Here is a 24,190-nt window from a genome sequence, read left to right on the forward strand (position 1 = left end):
AAAATCTAAGAACATTTGACATTTCATTAGGAATGAAGGCATAAAACATTGCAGCCCCAATCCCTACATTTGACATAAAAGCATCAAAATTTAGGACTTCTTTTTAGAAGAATAATGTACATATCCAATTCTATGAGGCTCCGTGGATATTTTATGCAAATAGCTTATTGAGTATAGTACATTTAGTAATTTTTTTTCATTTATTGTATTATAAAAATAATTTGCACAAAGTGTTTCACATTTACCAAGTTGGTTCCCTAAACTACTACATTTGATCTTAACATCAGGTTACAAATTTAGGCTTAAACGAAAGAATACCTGGTATTTGCAGTTTTAGATATTTTAAGGGCAGTTCTTCCTCAACTTTTTAAGAAAATCAGCGCAGAAGTGCAGATGTTTTTTCTGCAGAAAAATTGCTCTTGGATAAAAACATGAGACTATCCTCTGTTAGAAAAGAGTTCCAAGCAAGATTTCCAGCATGAAAACCTTTTGTTGAGTACCATATGAATATCCAACCTAACTCTTTTGAAATCTGTCATTTGACCAAAACACATCACTCTACCCAGTCACATTCTACTTGAACGAATCACACCTGCAGGGAGTTACCAATTTGCTGTAAGAAGAAAGCAGTTCTTCTTTGCGGCAATCCTCTTTTCAACTATTCTTATGGAACGGAAATATACATATTTATCCCACTCCTCACAGAATACAAAGAAAGAAATGCCAGGATGGAAGAGGACAGGAAGAGCACACGGGCACACACGGGCACCCAACACCTACCACTCGTCACAGCTGAGGCAAAGCAGGTTCCACCCACAGCAGGCCTCGCGCCGAGTGATGTCGGCCAGCAGGGCCTCTTACAGCATGTCTGCATTGCCTCACACGTCTCCTACCTCCATTCCAGTCCCCAGCCTGAGCAGGGACAGCATATGGTTTTATAACAGTGGGAACTGGGGTGACAGACAAAACAAGCAGACTTCCCCATTATTTGGTAGGTAGCTAAGACCCTACAGGGTTAGCTCTGTAAATGGCTTCCCACCTCGGGTCAGGAGGTGGGGGCTCAGGTTCTTACTTTACACATTCCAGTCAAAACCCTTCAAATCATTACCAGACAGCAGATGGGTCTAGGTCTCAGTGTTAGCAAGCCACTGATGACTCCCTGAAAGTTGAGGTACACTTCACAGGAAGCTTCAGGACCTCTAAAGCCTGTTCTGTGATTAAGTTCAGTGTCATTAAACACTCAACAAGGGAATTTAAGATAAAAAGCCTTTGAATGGGTCCCATAGAAGGAACAATAAGACAATGATCATACCAAAGATACATTACAGAAGGGTGCCTAAGTACCTCTTAGACACTAAGAAGCCATTATCAGGGACACCCCAAACTCAAGACTTCTGCAACACCTGTTTTTTTCCCTGTTAGTCACAAAAAGAAAAACACTGCCAGTAAGGAGTTACGTGGTGCATGGAAAAGCTGGTATTGTACGGTATTTGTCTGGAGCTTTAAGCATGTAAAGGACTGGGTGCCAATTGATGCCCTTATTTTTCCCAGGTAGCAAGACTGAAGGGGGAGGAAATGGTGGCACAAGCACATCCTAGGAAGAGGCAGAGCAACACCAGATACTATTGGCCCCAAATGACCATACCTTACCAATGCTGGACATAAGTGACAACCAGTACAAAAAAATCTTACCAGGTTATTCACTTCTGTTCCAAAACGATTGCCTGCAGCCATTTGCTCAAGGCAGAATTAGCAAATAAGAACTTTTTTTTTTCCCATGGCTCTGTAAAGGAGCTCAAGTGCTTTTTTTCCCCAGTATTTTTTTTTTAGGGGTAGTGGTGGTAGTAAAGTAGCTTAATTTGATTCCACATTTCTTTATAAGTCTAAATTGGTATAATGACAAACCCATGAGAATTAAGGATGTACAATTAAATTAGAAATTATTAGAAGTCAAAGAAATAAAAGTGGCAAAAACTAAGACGTCCTAACAAAAAAATCTTTTAGAAAAGTCACAATAAATAGTGTACACACGTAAAATACATTAAAATAACCAAAATCGTGTAATTCTGCCTACACTGAAAACAGTTAAAGGTTTTCATTATGTTTGGTGTGCCAACTGATATCAACAGAACAGTTGTTACTTCACATCCATTTCACATTTAAATTCACAGATAAACTCTGCATTTGTGTGTGGGAGGAAGCCTTTCAAAAAACCCACCACAACGCAGCTTTTCATTAATCTATTTCAATATGCTGTAGGCCACATTCCTCCAACTTTTGTATTCTACTAGCCTTGAGATTCCAGTCAACTAACCTAGATGTGCTCAGCCATGCAGTTTAATCTTTAGAATACATTAATCTTTTATTAACAAAAAAATTAAATACCAAAAAACAGGAATGAAAACTGCTGAACTTTCCTTCCTTATTTACCTGTTTCTGACAAATGAGAGTGGCATAACTATAGGGCTGTTTTAGTCACTATTAATATTTCTTCTGCTCTCCCCCCAACCCCCTCCCCAAAATATGCCAGCAGTTTAAGAATAAAACCAGGTGAGGGTAATGTGTCAACACTTCCAGTACACATTTTGAAGTCAGAATTGTAAATTGTCAAGTGGATGCAAGACTGCATTCTTAATGAATACAATTACAGTAATTCGGACCCGTCACATTTCACCAGTCATATCCATCACGATTACTGACCACTGGCTATACTTCTAGTAGTATGCTACTAATTTCTAATTCAATGGCATTTCACTACAGCCTAGCACAATAGTCCCAGTTTACCAAAGATGCTCATAAAATAAAAAATAGAAAACAATTATGCCTCATCAAGCAACTATGTTTCTTGTGTACTGCTTCAAATTGAGTATTACTCCCCCCCCCCCCAAACTTTCACAACACAGATTTCTGGAGGAAAAGAAAACAAACACCACATCCCCCAAAACCACCACAAGGCAGAAAAGAAAAAAATATCCCCAGAAAGTTGGTCACACTGTACCAAACAGAACATACAGTATGGACTTTTTTTTTTAATTAATTCAAAAGAAAATAAATTTAGCCTTTGGTAAACTATATCAAGATATTATCAAAGAATACTTAACCTTTAACTCATTTTACTCTTAGTCTAAATACAATTTGTTCTACATGGCTGCTCCTTCCACTTTCAGCCTAAGTCACTGACTGAGTGCAGAAGCTATTTTATTGCTGCCAGCCCACCTAGCTTTCAAAAGACCACACAAAGCCAGGATTATGAGATTATACAGTGTTAAACAAGAGGTGAATTTACTGTGTCCATTTCTTTTAAAGGATCTTTTAAACACAGTTACAGACTGATATAGGGTGTGATAGCATTCCACTTCTATTTTGTTGAAGAAAACAAAAAAAAAAAAATCAACTCACATTTTCAGTAATATTCAAATCACTGCAGTAGTCACCAATCGCATCCATTGTCTGGGAAACTGGTGAACATAAAGGATTAACTGTTTGAAGTTCCAGCACTGAAGTCTTGCTGAAACAACCACCCGACAATAGAGTACAGCCTGGCTATATGACTTCCACAGGTGACAGCAAAACGATGAGCCATTTGAATGCTCAAAAGGAAATACTTTCAGAATCTTCCCATTTCCTAGAACCAGGAACAGCCAATTCCCATTGCAACAGAACGTTTTGGTACCACCTAATTCACACCAAAACATCTTTGTTTATTTTTTTATGGAGAGAAGACACAAACACTTTTGTTGTAGTAGTAACCAATGTCATACTAGTACTTGCACACACCCAAAGACGACAACAATCCACAGCACAGCTCACTATATATTTTTAGCTGAGCACTATTTCTTCACAAATAACTTAGAATAGAAAGGTGAAATAAAGCCAGATCACAGAATGTTTGCTTTATGGTCCTGGATTTACACAGCTGTTGTAGAAAACAAATCAGTAACAAGCAAAAGGAAGTGCAGGCAAGTAAAAGTTACAGAAGGAGAAAATTATAACAGAAACAGGCAGAACTTGGTCAACTACATACTTAGTAGCCCCATGCATTTCATTTTTCATCCAGGGGCATGCAGCATTCGAGGTTGCCCAACAAGCTTCTCTCATTATTAAGAAAGTGATTTACTTACATGCTCCAGACCTATTGCTTTCTTTCCAATTAAGATCTCAACCTGTTTCTCATGTCTAGTCATCAGCTGAAGCCAGCTACTGCTAAAAGGAATTCTCTGTTCCTTGCTGCATTTGTTAGCGTGTTCTTACACGATGGTTTAAAGATGAATAAGAGAGAGCATTTAAATATGACCACTCTGCAAGCTTAATCCTACTGTTAATTTCCCCTTCTTCATCACTGACATAAGCTATTTATCACGGTCACTTTCTTTGTTTCACATTTTCACAAACTGTCTTCGCTCAACCAGCACAATGCCAATTTCAGTCACTTATGCTACCATACTTTCAGGTAAACAATTCAAATCTTACCAAATGAAGCACAAAACATCTGGGATCATCCATTGAGCAGCTGCCTCCTTCAGCAGCCCTTTGCTGGCAGCAGTTAACCTACTTGTGTGACCAAGGACCACTGTTCATTTTGTTGACCTGCACTGTTTTGTTTCTTGCACCTCTGCTTTAGTGATTCCAGTAAATATTTTTTCCACTTCTCGACAGCATTCGAGAATTTCTGGATGGATTTCTTTGTTCCATGAGTGCAGTAGCATCAAGAATAAAGTGTCTTATATACTACCTTACTTAATCAATGGGAAAAAAATCTTCAGGGGGAAAAAAAAAACAAAACACAACAAAACACAACAAAGAGATTAAAGAATTTAAACATCCTAAAGAATCTGTTCATATCACTGTCAACACTAAAACAGCAATAGGAACTTGTGAATATTTTGCAGTCTTTTAAGGTAATGCTACAGGAATTTATAGCTATTTCAGTAACATCTGATCTTAAAAACGGAGTGAAGACAATGCTGTAGTCCAAAAGTAGCACATCAGCTGAGATGTTAACTTTGTTCACAACACAGAACCCTAAACTGATCACACCTGCATGAACTAGGAAAATCTCAATATAACGTTCACAGAAGAGCATCCTTGCAAAATCCTGTATAACAACACTCAAATTTGGCCCCAAACCATCAAGATGTAAAAGCCCTTTGTTGAAAAGGGATGAGCATGGGGTAAGAGAGAACATACTTGTGCTTAAACTCCATCCTACACATATATTTCCTACAAATTATTCATCTACAATCCTGCAACTTATTTTAACCAAAGCCAAAATTTTTTCAACACATCTTAGCTGAAACTTGCTCACCTGGCCTTCCACATCTTGCAGATTCTTGAAACTAGAAGATAATTAAGACATAATTACTAGAGATATTATTTCCTTTATTCTTTCTAAAATATACACTTTGTTCTTTCCAAAATAAGAGCCTCCCTTTCCCTTCGGCTTTCAGTGTGCATGGCCACAAGAGCGGTATCACTGTCACTTTCTCATCGCTTAGAACTTAAAATTTTTAAAATATTTAAATATAATAGTAATATAATATAAACCCAGGTAATACACAGCACAGAGAATCAAAAAAGTCTGTATGTTACTTCGTGAGTTACAAGAAAAACATGTCCATGAAGTCCTCACATTCATTTGACTTTCTAGACCAAATCAACCAGAACCTTCCAAATGCTGGTTCACGTGTAAAAGCACTGCAGCTGAGAACTATAACCCCAGAAATCAGTCCTCTAAGTTCCTTTAAAAGCTTTTCAATGGTCCATGCCTTAGACATATCATCATTGCCATTTGAAATGTAAACAATAATAGAGCTTTTGTTGCCACTTCAAACTTAATAACTGGGTTTGCTCAAATATCTCAAGCAGCTTAACCACAACGCAGAGCACAGCTCCAAAGAGGTTAAGTCTGATCAACCAACCTTCACCTGCCTAAGCTGACAGAGTCTGTGAAGTAAAGATAACTAAAACTGGAAAACATGAATTCCTACATATTTTTAAAAATTAGCCCAAGAACGTGCTTTGAAACAGCAAGGAAAATGGTAAAAAAGAAGAATCCCTTGTTGAGCTAAATCAGAGCCTCTACAATAAAACTACTTCAGTCCTCTGCTTTCCAGTTACACTCTTCTATAATGGATGTCATTAAGATGAAAGTTTAACCTGAACGTAATGATTTGCTACAGCATCATATAAGTCACTTGAATCTTCTATTAAAAAAGTGACATTTTAGGGGAGACAAAGGAATGAGTCCCCATAAAATCCCTATTTTCCTTAAAAAAAGGCAAGCAGCTCCCTATGAAGATCAAGGTCCCAGCTGCATATCAAACCTATTACCCTGCCATACAGTTCTAACTCCAATCCATTAATAAGACATTAAATAAAACATAACCAAACCACTGCAACTGCCAGATTATGTGAACACTTACTCCGAATTAAGAAACAAGTTAGCTTCAGTTCTGTGACCTAAAAACATAAATAGGAATCACACTTCCAACGAAACAGAGGGAAGGTATGATTTAGTCTATGAAAACTTCACAAAGTCACAATCATTAAAGGGACAGACAATCACAACTTGTTTCCATGCTGTTAGGTACACAGTAACCATTTGTATTGATGTTCTTGTTTTACATTGCAATTTATCAAAATTCATGCATCAGAGAAATGATAAAACAGAATACATTTGTGGATATGCTATAATGTATTTTAGCGATAGTGGATATATTTTCTTTAAACACAAGTACTCCTACATTCATGGAAACTGCCATTAAGAACACAAGATTTCAGTGGAAATGGATCAAATCTAATCTTTCAGGTGTTGTAGCAGAGTTCTCGGAGAGACAAGTTTGTGTGTCCAAGTGTTCCCTTTTCTCAATGAAGCTGCCAACTATATCAGAAAATATTCTGTTGTTAAGAGGCCTAACTTTACATTTAAAGTCAAATAAGAGAAAATCTGACTTGATTTTCTACCTCACTACTCACATTTCATCTTGCTAATCTTACAATACGTTTCATCAGTCTAGTTGCTGCTGCAGAAAGGCTCTAATTCTAATTAATAAAAAACTAAGGTTCTTTAAATGAGATGTCCTGTGATTCTTTTGCACGTTGAAATGCATAAAGACTGGAGGTTTTACTTGTATTACATTTGTTGGACTTCCGAAGCAACATAAAAATGGAAAATGCTGATGCTTTCCTAATAAAGTTTTCCTCAAGACAGATATGCTAATTATTTAAGTCAACAAAAATATCCAGAGTACCCATAAAGGTTGATTTTACATTTTAAACACTCACAGACAGCCAAGACACACACACACCCCTCCTGGCTGCTGCTCCTGGACACTATAGCAACAAGTGAGCATTTGTTCTGCAGGAATGCTGAGTATGTGGCTGGGGGAGGGGGGTGGTATCAACCACAGACTTGTCTACCAGTCCACTAAGTTATTGTTTAACTTAAATCTTCTCCAAACCCTGAAATTGAGCAAACAGCATTTATTATCCAACATTAGCAACCTGCATTTATTTAGTAGCTTACACTTCGACTATGAAGAACATGGCTTTGCTGAGATGAACTCCAATAAGTGTTTTTCCTCCCGTCGTTCAGAGAATTGGAAACAGCAGACTTGTTCCATGACTGCAGATTAATTAAGCAGTGTTCTAATAGTACAAACCTGCAAAGAAAAGGAATTGCCCAACTCCTCTGGTTTCTCCTTAGGTCACAGTCACTGAAAGTCCAAGACTCCCTAACAAAAGCCTGAAAGATGTGGACTGGTGAAAAACAAGCAGCTTGGGTAAAACAGCTTTTGGAATGACCTGAAGTGAAGAAGCAAGACAGGTGGAAAGGTCTCTCCCCCTGGTTCAAGCGTAGCACCCCCTGGGAAAAGCAGTCTGTAGCTACTGATGTCTCCCATCAGGTTCGAAGGCAAACTTAAGTAGTGTAGGCTTGTCGTGGGCTTGCCTTCATACAGGTTTCACTAGCGTTTATGGACTGAGCTCTCTGGAGTACATCAAACCTCTGCTTTCTTTGCTAAAATTGTCATGTCATAGTGAAATCTAGCACTGGACAGGGCAGGACTCTCAGCCAGGGATCTCAATGCTCTGCTCATCAAAGAGACAATAAAAACACAACAGCACGAAGGAAAGGGAAGCACAGGAAAACAACCACGAGGTCTTCAGTGTGCTGTGGTCATGGAGCTCTTCTGAAACGTTTACAGGCCTGGTTATTCTTCCCCTCCAAGTTTTACCATAAAAAGTATCAAAAGCTCTGAAAAATGAGTAAATCGCTACTATTGGCTTTGAGCTCTCAGTGATAATTTCTAACTTGTTAAAACAAGTTTAAGGAACTATTTACTTTGCTCTTATCTCTGTTTACATCCTTTAGCTTGAAAGACATTCACATTTATCAAAGAACAGTTTCAATTCAGATTGACAGTACTAATATTTAGAAGTGACTACTAGGATATGTGTGCAGGGGTACGCTAAGAAATTTCCAGGTCAGAAAGACTACTAGAACCACTTCTGTTTTTGCATACATGTGAAAAGCAAGTTTCAGAAGGTGAGTTTAAGAGATGACTGTCCAATTCAAATATGCCTAAAGCTCAAACAACCGATTAATTTGCCATCTACAAAGGGCATTTTCTGCTTGCAGTCCTTTCCTCGCCACCTTTCATATCTCTCTGCCAAACATAACATTCAACAGAGATGATAAAAAAAAGCTGTGAGAGGGTTTAACAGTGTATGCTGTAATGTCATGGTTGAGTGCCCCAACAATCAAAGTTTCATTCCATTTTTAACCTCTGGCCACTTGTTCCTTTGCCAGCTGCCTTCTCCCTCTTTAGCTTGTACTCTGTACAACCTCACAGCCAGTCAGTTCATAGAGCTGATCTGGCTGAAAACTATTCCTTTTCTTCCTAGGACTTGTAATCCATCAGATCTGCTCACAGGAGCACTATGTGATCACCAGAGGACTACTGCCAGTCCCAGAAAGAAGTGGTGAGATCACAGCAACTCACACTTAAATTTAAAGAGAAATACATTATTAGCATGGCTTAAAACAGAGTACTAAACATAACAAGCTTTATAATAACGAGTGATCAACGTCTGGTAGATATTCAACACTTACAGAATTGTACTATCATTTCAGCTGTTGATGGGGAAGAAAAACCTGGAATTTCTGCAGGATCATTTTCAGAAATTCACTTCCAGCTTTGCCAGCTGCCTCACACCTGCCCCAATCTGTTTGAATCTTGGCTTCTCTGCTACTGCAGTTCACAAGATCACTTCTGCCAGTTACAGGAACGACAATATCCAAAACAGCAAACACAAACTGCTAGAATTCAGCTCTTAACACCTTATTTGGTTCAGCAGGAGTCTGAACAAAGTTATTGTAAGCTAATACATTTAAAACACACCGTTAGTCCCTTGTGAACCAAGGGTGAGCAGAGCTATGAAATCAAAGAAATGACAAAAGGCATATTTTAACAGTAAGTTATAAAATTTACAAAATTATAACACAGATATTACATGTATGTATCACTTCAATAGATCCTGGAAGTGATCGACCTGAAATTCCACTTCAGTCTGTATGTCAGCTTTCTGAAGCAGCATGATTTCTGCAACAGGATTTATGTTCCAGATGGTTTATTTTCCCTTTTTTTTTGTGCTACATGGAATAAAAGAAACAATGTGCTACACTTTACATGAATTCCCCTATCTTTTCCAGAGGATTCTCAAAGGTCACAATCACTTCACAAACAGATTGTTTACATATTTGATAATCACTATGTTCTCACGGTCCCTGAAAGTTAGCTGCTCTGTCAGCATTTTACTTTTCCCTTCCCCAAAAAGCTTTTTAATTTAGGACATAAAACACTATCGAGAAGAAAAACAATATCATCTTCTCCCCAAAACTAAAGAAAACAATACGTCACTCAAAAAAAATAATTCTTTCAGGCAGTGCTACAAAGAAAGGTAAACACTATTAGAACCTTGCTTAGAGCAGTTTGCCCACCTATCAAGCAATACTGCTACCATACTACAAGTTACATTTTTAGACTCTAAAGTGTCATTAGAGAGGTAATACATGCAGTTTAAGGTGTATCAAAGGCAGCAGTTTTCACTGAGAAGCAACAAAACTGGAATAAAGAACAAACAGCAAAATTACACTTGGTATTATAAATTATCATAATTTCAATCTGCAATCTTCACTGCCAAAGCTAATGAACTTCAGATTTCCCTAGCAAAACAGGACAAGCTAACTTTCCAAAATACTGCCTCAGAACTTTGCTGCAAAGAACTTGAATGTTTTACACTACAAGCAGATAAATAAATAAAAAGCTAAAAATACAATAGTGCCTTAATCATACTAAGAATGTAAGCAGTATGAGAAAAAGCACACAGTCAAACCTGGAAGGAGTGAAGAGAAATTGTTCATCTTTGACCCTCAGGCACTATATTTAGTAGACAACTTCTGGCTTTTAGTGTAGCATGCAATTAATACCAACCTCCACAGTGGTTTTGAAGTCACTAGGGACTACAAGTTCCTTATTTTGAGAAACTATTTAACTTGACACACCTTTACAGACATCCTGTCCACTGGGCTGAATATCTATCTTTCAAGAATAAGGGCCTGATAGGTTTCAAGTTCGGTAGCATTCCTGATCCTTTTGAAAGTACTGCTGCTACTACAAGGAGGATGCAAGCATTCCTGACCAGGCCATCCAGCTTCACCAGTATTTTCACTTCTGCTTTGGATAAGAGAAGGAAAAAAAACACCTTATCAAACTCTAAGAAACCAGACAGTGAAATCTGATCCTCAAAGTGAAACTTGTGATGAAAGCCAAGAGCTTTACCTTGCTATTCCTTGCCGTTGTTTTCTAATCTATCTGGAAAAAAGGTACATTACCATTTTAGAATAAGCTCTAATTTGCATTAGTTGAAGACAGGATGAACTTGAGGAAAGAAGCGTTTGCTCTTGAAAAGTATGCAGAACTGCCCACATGAAGCACACAATATCATACTTTGAAGATTACTTCAAAGTTTGTGATAAAGAAAGCAGTAACACCTAAATATATTTTGAAGTAGAGTCAAGCAGATTATATATTCAACTATAAAGTATAATTACACCAACACTTTCAGACCACATGCAAATTTTACCCTTACAGCTATTCATAATACAACACTATTTCCCACAGTCCCAAGGGTAGACCTTACAGTATGAAGCATACAACACATTCCTTAAAAAATAAATAGCAGATGTCACAAAACTAGTAAACTACCTTCAGACCAGGGAAACAGGAATGTTTCCCGTCTCTGACTTCATACGAGTAAAAGCTACTATTTACTGCTTAAAAATGAAACCCTAAGTAAAATATTCTAATCAGGAACTCAGACTGTGCCCTAAATATTCTTTTGTGTGATCCTTTTAAATCTAAGTAAACAACAGTCATTTGAGCAGAGACTACAGTGACATCATTTGCTTAAGGCAGCAGTGGAATTTATTATGGGCAGTAAGAGAGTATAATGGCAGCGGCTTCACACAGATACCTTTTCTTAGGCAGATTCTCAACTTTGCACATCTATGCAATAAGCAAAACTATTTTTGAATCAATAAATTCTATAATAGAAGTTTTTAAGAGGTAGGTCCTCTATGTTTCACCCCCAAAAGTGGCTTACATGCTTTCTATACAATTTCTAAGTATAGGCATCCTTATATTTTGAAGAGGTTGGACAGTATGAAGTAATTACCCCATATCTCCTCTCTGCCAAAAGAAGATATTCTGCATGCAAAAGTCACTCAGCCTTATAAAACTGAACAGCATTTACTTGCAGACGCATTAAACCCAACCCATGCTTTGGGACAAGAATTATCCTTCTTTCAAGTCGCAAGATGTAGTTCAGGTATATTCCACACACTTCAAATTCTGAAGTATTTTCAGTCCTGTGGTCAGGTTACCGGGCCCTCAGCAGGTCTGTGGGAGCCAAACAACTATTCAGTTTCTGCAGCTCTCTCAACTGTGGCAAGTTACTTCTTCTCTTGTGTAACACTACCTCTGAAGATCCAAGATAGCTCCAGCCTTTAGACTGTACTTCGCTGGACGTCCTACCATTTGAAAGAGGGGTGCCAGTTGGAGCCAGCAGTCATTTTCTCACACTCTCAACCTATAGCTGAAAAGCCACTATTTGAACTCAAAACACAAACAGAAAACCCATCAGCTTTCAAGCCATTACATCTTCACAGCTTGTGTTTAACATGTACATTAAAACTGAGACAAGAAGTAAATCTGGGGTACCGAATGCAGGATGCCATCAGTAAAATTAAACACCAGATGAACAATCTTAGGAGTAGCACAGATTGTAGTTGACAAAAATAGTGTTGAGTCTTCTAGGTATTACTTCAGCATATACACTCAGGTTTGGCCTTCCAGGCAGGGATTCCTAAGGAACTGTTTTCCTTTTTTTCTTATCAGAAAGGAAAGACAACTGACTTATTTTGAGCCTCGTCAATACACTTCAATTATCTTTGACCTCAGAAAGTACTAATGCTACGAAATTACCAGGCCTTTCAGTTCGAGCAAAAATACACAACGACAATGAAGTTATCCTTACTAATATCAGCCATACGACACAATCTCACTCATCTGGAAACCTAACTTAAGACCAGACCAACAGATTGATCCATTAACTGTTTGTGCAGTTCAACCACCACAGATACAGCCTGTCATCAGCTAGAATTAAATACAGTTTTTCTTGCAAAACAGTACTGGACTCATTGACAAAAAACACATGCAGCTCTTCTATAACAAAGACCTTGGTAAGAGCCTTGGTCCTGTGCCTCAAGATGGATTGCTAGTAATAGATTATTATGACCAACCATTACAATGCCTAGAGTCAGAGAGGGAGTTGAACTGAAGTGTAGGGAACACATGGTATTTCACTCACCACCAGAGGCAACTGCAGCTCCCTCACGTCCAAGCAGCTGAAAAACTTCCAGCTGGCAATTCTATTCAGAGGGTGGGTTGGTTGTTTTGGGGAAGGGGGATGGTTTGTTTAGTTTTTGTGTGTTGCTGAGAAGGAAGTTTCCTACTTGGTGCCAACAGGGAGACTCCTCATTTCATAGGTTTCAGTTTACATAGCAATCATCATTACATATCTACATTTAAAAGTAATAGCCAGGTTTCATTCAGTATTATGACAATGAAGCTGCTGTAAGTAATTAAGTGATATTAGTATAAGTAATGCAAAGAGAAATAGCACCAAAGTTTACAAAAAAATGGCTGAGAAATTTCAGTTATATAACACTCTCCACCTAGTATGAAGCTGTTGAGGTCTTTCATTTATTGACTCGCATTGGTACCATTCAAAACAGTATAACTCTGTGTCTAAAGACACTTAGGATCTAGTCAAGACATGAACGCATATTATAGACCAAAACAGCTTAAATTTTTCACTCCAGATATCATCACCACATCAGGAGAATATTAAGCGAGCTGTTGGCAAGCAACTGCAGACGCTGGCAGTGCACAGCTAACGTGAGCAGGGCGCACGCCGCCCTGCCCCACCGGCACAGCACACAGGGCCAGCACCTCCAGGTGCCAGCCCACGACTGATGCAGACCTGAGCCATGGAGCAGCCTGGAGCCAGCCGAGCCCTGTGGCCAGAGTGAAGTTACTGTGCACTGCAAAGGAATTTGTAGACAAGTCTGCCAAAGCAGTGACGCTATGGCTAGGAGTAGATGCGGAAGCTAACTGGGGAACAGCAGCCACAAGTCAAAAGACCTGCACCAGGCTCTAGGAACGCCTGCCAGACAAACACCAGAGCTTGTGGTTGCAACCCCAACCCTGCTGCACCACTTACTTCTGTCACTCCTGAGCTGCCTGAAGATGCACGCAGTATATGCACATCAGGGTAAGATGTCTGCTGTAGCTAGAAGCAGAAATTATTTTTGGTTCTGACTTCATGAACTTCAGAGCAAAGCTTCACTATTCAACAAAAAAATACATCAAGTCATTACATTAATGCTGTCCAGAAAGGAAAAAAAAATAATTTCCTCTCCCTGCAATTAATTCCACCTTGAAATAAATCACGTAAGTAATTCCAGAATTGTGGTATAAGCTGCAAGCCTTACAAGCCAGAATTGTGTAAGGAGCGTGTTCAGCCACCTTACTAAGTTTTTGTCAATTTTTGGATAGAAAACTATAAACATTTCTAAAGATAGGATGGAAAAATGCAATCCAAACTATTCGGCTTCAGAAAGGCTGTCTCCAGCCAGCAGTAAGCAAGCCCAATACTACAGAACTCACTATACGATGAGATTCTGGGGACAGATATCCAAAAAATGTTCCCAATGAAGGAAAAGAAACATCTCTCCTTTATAAATAATCCTTTAAATGAACAACATTGTTTCACAAATTAGTTCTGCAATCTAACATAAAACAAGAAGACAGCTCCCGTATTCCATGTTAGCTTCTCCAATCTTCCGAGTGCAAAATTTTATATTGAATATTAATTAGCAAGCACTGCATGGCAACTGGAATACATTCGTATTTTGATAGTCCTTTCCTAACAGGATGCCTACTTCAGTGTCAGTAGTCACCAGACACCTGACCTCACAAATAACTGTGATCATCCTGTGTGTTCAGCAGAAATACTGTTGACATGAAGCAATCACGAGTCTCAAGTTACTGCCCTGTTAAGATTTGTTCACACTTTTTGGCACAGCTGCTTCAGCTGTGTGCACGCTCAAGCACTTTGGGTTTACAAAGCACCAGATCCATTCACTGTCTAGCCTTCTTCTGCTCAAAGAAGGCTCAATGCAAAACCTGAAATCATAGGGTAATCATTCTTTTCATTCCTGCTAAGGCTTATTATCGTATCTATAAACAAAGTGATAATCCTAAATACAAAGTTAGAGGTAACAAGCGTTGCACTGACCCAGTACACAAGATGAGCACTACCAAATTCACTGCCTTTGAACTGAGGAAGGCTCTTAAAACATTATTTTACTCTCCAGGAACAGCATTTTCTGAATATCTACACAGTACCCAAATCTGCTTATCGGCAAATTTGAACCAATAAGAGAAAACAGACATTTACAGCACTAAGGCATGGGGAATGGCAAAAAAAATGTGCATCAATGCTTCATATTCAGGACATTTATATAAAGCTGCTTTGGATGTCAGTTCAGCTATTAACATGAAAACATTTCTGTAAAACGTAGATAAACACTTTCCTTCTGATGATCAGACATGGACTAGTATCTTTTCCCTAAAGGAATCTGAAGGCACAATAAGAAACACTCCTCGTAAGCAAAAAAAAATTGCAGTTTCCACCTGCTGGCAGAAGATGGTAAACACTTACCATGTAGAGGAAGAAAGCATGAAGAGTTTCTTTCTACCTTAAATTCAAACTAACATATGAGCATCTCAAAAAACAATCAAAACAGAAAAATTAGAGAATCATATGAGCCCAGAAAACTGGAACATTGCCAACACTAACAGAATTCTTTAAAATGACAAGAACATTCAAGTGGTTAAAAACTAATCAGTTGACAGTCTCACTAATTTTCAGTTGCAGCCTCAACAGCCTGCTCAAAACCTACTCCCCCTTGCCCTTTTAAATATTACATGCTCAAAAGCACTACATGACAGATTATGAAACAGATTGCAGCGTTCTGATGAGGAAACACAGAACCCAAAGTAACAACCACCATTTCCCACAACCATCATGCACGGGGGGTGCAATAAAGGGGAGAAGTAAAGGGGAAGATAACCACAGCAAACAGTAGATAAAACCATATGAGTAGAGGTGTGGGAGTTTCAGAAAACCTAAGAATTTAGGATAAAAATCAACTGGCATACCTTCTGAAAGAATGGCTTCCTTCAAATAGAGTAGCACATCTGCAAATTTTCTGACATCATTCACCAGTTGCATGATATATTCCGGATCCACAACAGGATTGTCATAACAATCAGAGTTGGAGCTAATGCTGCTCAGAGAGCTGCTCTTGGTGCTGCGCCCCATTCCCCAATTTCCTGAATTAGAGATGGTGAAGAAGTTGGAGGTAGACAGCCGGGCTAATCCCAAACCACGTTTGTTACTTCCGCCGTTCTGTCGCAACATCCCAGCAGCCGCTGTGCTTATAGAGCTCCCGCAGTTAACATTCAGTATCGGTTAATGTCCATTTGACAAGCCCAAGATGAAGCCCTTAAAAATTGGGGGAGGGGGAAGGAGGAGGAGAAGGAAAAATGCTGATTAGTGTAGAAATACATTTGATGTAACATTTCGTACTGACAAGATCCAAAAAATCTTTTAAGATGACACTACTTTACATTACAATGTTTAACTGAAGCTTTATAAAGGTTGTTGACTGTTCAAATGTGGGTTTTTTTTTTTTAATTTGTACAGCAAATAAAAATCAGTGGTGTGCAAAACTCATTTCTAAAGCTAAGCATGCTGTGTGCTTATTTCACAAGAAAGTCTGTTCCTTAAGTACTTATTTTGGAAACCTTAAGAATTAAGTGTTACACTTGCCCTTTCTTTACCATGAAATGTTACTACAACTGAAAACAATTGCAAAAACCTTTCTGATACAGACCACAAGCAACAACCCAGCTTGCATCAACCACCAAGCTGCATTCAGCATCCTGTCTCTTAAGATAATAGCCAGCCATGATCTGATAGGGTGATTTTCTTTGCGTAGATCGTGCTGAGCAAGAGACTTTGACTATCACCTTCTGAGAAACGAAAACATCCTGAAAGAAGTTATATGGGCCTTTAAACCTTCTATCTTTTAATATGAAAGCCAATCAAAGGAAAGACATTGCAAAGTGAAGCCATTTTACACGTTTTAGTACCACAGTTTATCTGCAAGTCTCCGTGCAGTTAGCTTGAAGGGTGTTATTCTGCTTTAGCACGCCTTAAAATTCCACCATAAAAATACTCAGATTTGGGGGCTATTACATGGGTATAAGTAAAAAACCTATCCACATTTGTTTAGTTTTGGGAAAACAGAATGCTAACCACATCAGGTTAAGCCATTCTTTCCCAAGCAGCGAACTCCAGGTGGTGGAGCCAGGTTTGGTTCCAGCAGCTCTCACAATGCCTGCTATTATTTTTTCAACACCAGGGGAAATTCTCAGCATTTACACTACAGGGTAAACACTACAGGGAAAAAAAAAAATTGGAACATGCCAGATTAAAATGTTAACGCTGGTTGCAGATACCAACCAGCTAGAATTTCAAATTCAACCACTTTTAGAGAAAAATAAGTCACTACTATTTGAGTATTAAATGCAGGTTGAAATGGGATATCATACATATTTCTGTTTTTGGTTAGACTAACTAAAGGAACAGAGCCTTTAATATTTTGAACACTCCCCCCACATACTTCAATAGACATTATTCTAATGCACTGCAATTATTTTCCCATTATTTCTACTTTATTTCTCCTTGCAATTTCAGAATATCAAGGGAAAGGTGGTGAGAGCAGTTGTTTTTGTAATTACCCTGGCACTACTTCCAGGGACTGCGCACAGGGGGCAGGGGCCAGGGGAGAAAACTTCAGAATTTAACCCAGGTTAGCTGCTCTGCTTTCTGTTTGGTGTTTACAGGCTGTACCTGGAGGAGCACACATAAGTCCATACAAATAACGCCGATAATTAAGCAATTCTAAACAGCTCAGCTGGATTAAAGTGCGGTTTACATTAAACATCATGCATAATGTTTAAGCAACTTTCTTCTGTTCCCACATAAAATTCTCAGGGGTACAAAGCCACTTCGCAATTACAAAAAAAAAAAAAAAAGCCGCCCAACCTTCTCTCCTTTAACGAACCCGTTACCTATCTATCTGTATCAGGACAGATTTCCCTATCATCTAAACCAGACTCGTCCCTTTTAAGTCGGGCCAGCTCCAGAGGCAGCTTGGAGCAGCCTGCTGGGCTGGACCCGCTCCCGGGGCGAGCCCACGCTCCCGGAGGCACCTTGCCGGAGAGCTGCGGGCCGGGGGCCAGTCACTGCTCCGCCGCGGGGCACTGCCAGCCGCGCCGGGCCGGGGGCTCGGGACAGCGAACCCGGGGGAGGAAAAGCGAGCCCCGGCCTCGCTACCGACGCGTGCAGCCGGTCCGGGGCCAGGCGCTGCCGGTCCCCACGGGGAAGGGAAAACAAAAAAGGCAGCCGGTCCAGAAACGTGCTCTCCCAGCGCAGCTCCCCGGCTGGGATGGGAAAGGAAGCGAAGCACGCGCGGGGCAGCGGCGGGCGAAGCCGCGCCGCCAGCCCCGCCACAGCCCGCGGCTCCCCGGCCCCGTCCCGTCCCGTCCCGGCGGGGCGGCAGCCGCGGCCGGCTGGAGGCCAGCGCCAGGGTCCCGTGAGCGGCCGAGCCGCCCGCCGCTCCTCGCCTCGCGGCGGCCACGCCGCCCTCTCTCCTTCCCCCCTCCCCCGCGGCCCTTACCGGAGAGCGGCGGCCGAGGCACGCAGCAGCCGGGCCGCCGCGGGCCCTGCGCGAGGCCGCCCCGCTGCCCACGGAGCGCAGCCCCCGCCCCCAGTGCCGCCGCCGCGGGCCTCGCCCCCTCACGCCCGCCCAACGCCGTTGGCCGGCTGAGCCCCGCGGGGGCGGAGCCTGAGGCAGCCACGCCTCCTGTCCCGCGAGGCACGCCCGTGCTGGCGGGGCGCGGGAAAGCGCGCGGCGCTCGGGGGTAGCGCGGGGCGCGGCCCGGGGAGAGCTGGGGCTGCGCGCGACGGCGTGGTCAGAGGACGAGGGAAGCCGTTGGAGCATCGGCCACGCAGCACCATACAGAAACCAAAATTGTTCCGCACCGGCGGGACCTTTGGACCTCCGCACAGACCTCCTGCGGCGGCTCAGGGGGGCCGGGGGCAGCAGGAGCTCTGTCTGCTAGAGCAGGGACTGCAGCCCACGCCTTGCGCCCTGCTCATCGAGGGCCACGCGAATCCAGCAGTCCTAGACGTGAAGCTCTGGAATGGGACATACTCTAGATCAGAGATGCTGAGGGCCTTGATGTAAGTCTAGGCCCAATCTGCCATCCCCAGCAGCTCCAGGTCTCCCATCTGTACATTCCCTGTCCTCGCTCCTCCAGTCTCCTTCCACAGCTACTGCAGCACGCTTCATTCAGGGCTGTGTCAGGGCACCACTCTCCTCGGACCATTCTTCCCCTCCATGTATGCAAACAATCGCTTCCAGTTGAAGAACTCTGTTCCCAATTCTACCAAAATTTCTGAAGCCCAAAACTAAGCAACCAAACTAAAGCAACTTGTGACATTACTTATCTCTCGTGCTAATTTCAATCGTTTAGTAACTTCTTTACCTTAAAAAAAGCTCCCCACCACTAAATAAAATGTGGTGTAAATTTAGAAATTAAGTAAGTGGTCATAAATTCTTCAAGTCTTCCAAGTGTGGAGAAAAACAAACACAGAAAACAATGCCCTGAGCTTCAAAAAGATTTTGATGATTCAGGTAATTGATCCAGCAGATGTCAAAATCAGGCCAGGACAAACAATTGTAAACTAATTTAATGTGAAAGCAAGGAACTATCATGCGGAATGTGCGTTAAACGGTACAATCAGCAATCACATAATCAGGAAAAGTATTAAAGGTTTATTTTGGGAAAAGTCATTGAAACTGTTAGATAAGTGTATGATAGCAATAAAAAGATAAATAAGAAATTCCACCTATACTTATCAATTGATAGGCTATAAAGCAATGGATACCATTCGGTTTCCCAAACCTTTCAGAAAAGCATATAGCAGCTACAGCAGACTCTCTGTCTTTGTTGCACTTCTTGAAAAGATAAGGCATTTTATTTTACTATAATTATACCATTTCCAGGCACATTTTAGAAAATGCAAGGAAGAATAAGCTCTGCTGGCCTGAGTACATATCCCGCTCTAGTCCTTTTGCTGTTTCTGAAGCAGACATACATTTCTTCATGCCTCGCCACTCTGTGCATTAGTCTTGTCTCTTATTTTGGTCCCCCCATAGACTAACATGCGTCTATATTAGAATTCATCAATTTATTTGGTGAACCATTTATTTGCAGAAAAAAATCAGAAGTGAAACTGAAAGTGATGGAAGTTAGAAATCCTAAGATTAAATGCTTTTATGCTTCTGAAATATTTATTGCCGGCACATGATTTAAAACATGAAAGAGTTCTACACTGTGGGAGAAAAAATGATTTGACCCCACATCTGCCATGTTACGTGAATGTTAAGTGAAGTTTGGGGTTTTATTCACCAAAGTGCTTTTCCATTTCAGTTGTTCAGAGCTTTTTTTCCTCCCCGATTTCAGTTTGGCTGCCAAATTGAATACATAATTCTCTGCATTCCCCCTGAATCAAAACTAGCACAAAACAGCCCCAATCATATCAGAAACTGTACAGTGTTGATTGTCTCCTAAATTGCCCTAGAAAATACGACATGAAAGATACATAGAAGTAACAGATACACCTTCAAGAAAATATGGCTTGCATAAAAGGCCAGGTCTACATCCTAGCGTGCAATTTTTGCTGCAACAGGTAAACTGAAAGGAGGATTAAAGTCTGACAGCTGCTATGTTTTTGTCATCTCTTGTTACTCTACAGGGCCAAGGTCCTTTCTAGCCAAATATAACCTACAGCATCACTAATGCAGGCTTCAAGAAAGCAACAGAAGTTGAACACATGAAAGTTATTTAAAGTCCCCTCTTTTTTCTGCACATCATCCAATGTCATAGTTTACTTAGAATGAACAAGAACAATGAACAATCAGTTATTAGGCAAATAGTGAACAGCAGGGCAATAAAGATAGCGTAGTACCTCAACAATGTATTCTCCAGGAAGAGACCCCAAAACTGAATTTAGTTTCATCAAAAATGCTGAATTTTCCTCTGAGCAGGCACTGAACTCTAACTCATTAAGAGCCACCTGTGCATTTTTTTTTTAAACAGATTTTTCCCCGTATAGCGCATGTGCATACGGTGAAATAATAGCCACAGCACATCTCTTTTATGAGAAAACAATCTATGGAGTAAACTCCAAGTGCCTGTTTCTCCCTTCTCACCATTGAATAGTACTTTGTTCACAAAAAAAAAGTCCATTTGAAATCAAGGAAAAGCCTCCCTGATGAAAGCAAGAAAGAAGCTAGAAAGAAGATATGTTTCCATGTAGCACCATTAATGTAACTAAAACTGTGAAAGTGGTATTTGTTAATAAATGTGTTTCAAAATACTAGCTCTGTTCTTCAATTTATCTGCTGAAGAGCCAAATATTCTAGATTAGCTGGAAGACATAATTAGTATATAAGTTAATATGAGCAATAAGAGTTCAATACAGAGCTGGGTATTTGTTAGTATTGTAACCCCCCTTCTACCACACACTAAGCAACACTGCAAATAAGATTAAACAAATGACTTACGGAGCTGTGTTGGAAGAAGATTCCACATTCTGTTTACATTCCAGCAAAGAGAGAATTCTGCTCTGAAGAAGCATTTCCATAAACCATTTCTTTCCAAGGATCATTTCTTACATACAAGCTCCTGCAAAAGACCAATATCATTTGTGTATCAGAAAACAGTTCAGGACTTAGCTACTGTTAAAGGGAATAATGTGACATTTTTGGTAAAATAAGATCTTATCCATAGCTACGTTATAAGATTTAACAAACAGTCAAAGAAGAACAGCTAGAACAGAAAACTGAAAATTCTTTGTACAAAATCATTCTACCCAACAACGAGAAAACTCAGAAAATTGTTCCTCCGCCATTACACCTACTGCTGGCTTGGAAAAGTGTTTTTTCCTCTCACGACATCTCCACTTCAACTGTAATAAACACCGCCTACCTGAGAACCCCCTGAGATACCCAGATCCACATGCACTTCCTCGAATGAAGCATATTTCAAGCAGTGCACCAAATGCCCTCAGGGAAACTATGTGGGTGAAACTTAGGCAGCCACTGTGCACTGGAATGAACTCGCAGAGCCAACTGATGGGGAACAGAAACCCCCATCACCTGCAGACACAGGCCTCGCACCGAGGGATCGTGCCGTCCCTCCCTGCGCAGTCCTGGTCGTCAAGGCAGACCACAAAACACTTCAAAAGATGAGTACAGGAAGTGAAAGTCACAGCTCTAGCAGGTATTAAAAAACACATATTTGGTTTAAGGGCTGATTATAATTCACCTCCAAGATAATCCCTCCATACTTCTTAACGTGATGAATGAGGCCTCAGTCTTTTTCACAGGAGATAATCACTCAATCACCTCATCCCCTGCGAATAGTCCTCTTCTCCACTAAGCTCTCCTTTTTCACAAATTACTGACTTTTCTCTCTCAGATAACCTAGTTGATATATATATGGTTTAATGTAGAGCAGTTCTTCTCAGCTTCATATAGTTTTGACCTTTCACTGCCTCTATCTCAAACCCAATGCCCCTAAACTGGTGGGCTTTTCTTTTCGCTTATATCAGTTGGCCTAATTTCAAACTCTTTCCCTGGTCTTTCCTCTTTTTGTACGACATCCTGCCCTGCTCAGGATGATCTGCATACTGTCGTAAGCTATTCCTCAAAAATGATGCAAGGCTGGAAGTGTGATGGAGGAGTTGCAGCTGGACACAGGACAGCTCAATTTGCTAATCCTCCAGGGGAAAAAGATCGCTGCTGGCATGGGCAGCACCCCATTTCCTAACTTTTAACAAGCCATGTCTTAAAAACTTCCACCTTAACTAGCAATTGTCAAGGACAGTGGGTGGTGAGGAACAAAAGGAAAGACTGCATGAAGGAAACTACTTCCAGAACCTTCCTGGCTTGCCAAACATGCTATTAACCAACTCTAATTATGGCACAGCGACCTACTGCTCACAGAGCCAGGAGGCCTGAAGCTAACCACCCTCCTCCCTTAGCCCCACCTGCTGTACTGGTACCAGCTGGATTTAAGGGAGACAAAGCCCAACAATTAAGGAGTAGGAGAGAACAGGGGTTTGGCTGGGAACTGCTTGTAGGTAGTATCTTGCTAAATGCTCTTAGTCAGGCTCTTGGCTTGATATGCTCTGGGTTGCAGGGTTATTGCCTGCTGGCTGAGAAAGAGGCAGTACAGCAAGCAAGAGGCAGTACCGCAAGCTGCTGGTGTTAGGGTTTGTCTTGTGGGGGAGCTTCTGCTGGCCTTGTGTTTTGAATTCAGAGTTTGAAGTAGATTAAGAGATACAGAGACTGTGTTAGGTGGCTTCTGATACTGCCCAGGATGCTAGCAGGTGCCTGGCAGGGTGTTGTGGGGACTCCTGGCACCCCTGGGCTGTTTTTCACTGCTCTGGAGCATGCTAGAATCACCCTGAAACCACTGACCATTACTGCTCTCAACAGCAAAGCAAGAATTCCTTTGTACGCTCCTGAAAGTTTTCAGTAGCTTAAGTGTTTGATAAATCAGATGAAAACAACCAAAAAGTATATATGGCTAGAAATATGTTTTTTTTCCTCCATTTGCATAACTCCTTACACAACAGTAAGTGATTTCAAATGTGGCAAACAAAACCCCAAATCCTCTACAGTTTCTTAAATGTTGCTAGAGAAAAAGGAGATGTAAGAAAAATGCTGTGTAACAAGGCTTAAAGCAAGCTTTCAGAGGTAAATTAAAAGTACTTCTTTGCAAGAGAGAATGGTATATTTCACATTAGGAAACCAGGTAAGATCCTTAAACAACAATCAAATGCATGATGTGATTAAGAGGTTAGTACTTTCAGAGCTATATTTTTGCCTTCTCCTTCCTTCTCCCACCTCTGATATTCTGGTGCAATTGTCCTACCAGGCCTGATAAAATGATCCGGTTTAAAATAACCCTGTATGGTTCAAGGTCTTGTAGTCAACTAGAATCATTTTGTCAAGAAAGAAAATACGTCTTGCGTCTGTGCTGGTGAATGTAAGCATAACAATTTGTGATGGTGTAGAGAGTTGCAGTTTCTCAACCGGTTTTAGGTGAAGCTGAAATACTTTTTTTCTCATTGTGGATTAGTTTCCTGGGCTAGCCTTGTAGTCTTTTTTTGCAAGCATATGCTGTTTTGCTGCGAGGGATCGTATTTTTATGCCGGAGCATAGACAAGCATAAGAGAGACTCGCTAAGGACCAGCACTGTTGGTACCTCAGCCACTGTAGGGTTTGTGCAGGAAGAAACTCTCATATTCACTGTTCATGCCAGCATACGTTTCAGATATAGGGATGTGTTGCTTT

General features: G+C 40.7%; 1 protein-coding gene across 5 annotated transcripts in view; it reads right to left on the reverse strand.

Annotated features, from left to right (window-relative positions):
* Window positions 1-21,505, reverse strand: part of ARHGAP29 (Rho GTPase activating protein 29) — a 59,366-nt gene extending 37,861 nt beyond the window's left edge. For 3 of the 5 annotated variants that reach the window (XM_067001608.1, XM_067001607.1, XM_048067253.2), the window contains exons 1-2: window positions 18,437-18,527; window positions 15,849-16,194 (exon numbers count right to left, since the gene is read on the reverse strand). In XM_067001608.1, coding sequence (XP_066857709.1) covers window positions 15,849-16,110 — 262 coding nt within the window. In that variant the 5' untranslated portion in view covers window positions 16,111-16,194; window positions 18,437-18,527. Of the gene's footprint in view, window positions 1-15,848; window positions 16,195-17,495; window positions 17,515-18,436; window positions 18,528-21,391 lie in introns of those variants that run through there. The other 2 variants (XM_048067254.2, XM_013186615.3) reach the window with 2 other exon arrangements.
* Between the last annotated feature and the right edge of the window lie 2,685 nt (window positions 21,506-24,190).

This window comes from Anser cygnoides, chromosome 8, assembly GCF_040182565.1.
Source record: "Anser cygnoides isolate HZ-2024a breed goose chromosome 8, Taihu_goose_T2T_genome, whole genome shotgun sequence".
Taxonomy (NCBI): Eukaryota; Metazoa; Chordata; class Aves; order Anseriformes; family Anatidae; genus Anser; species Anser cygnoides.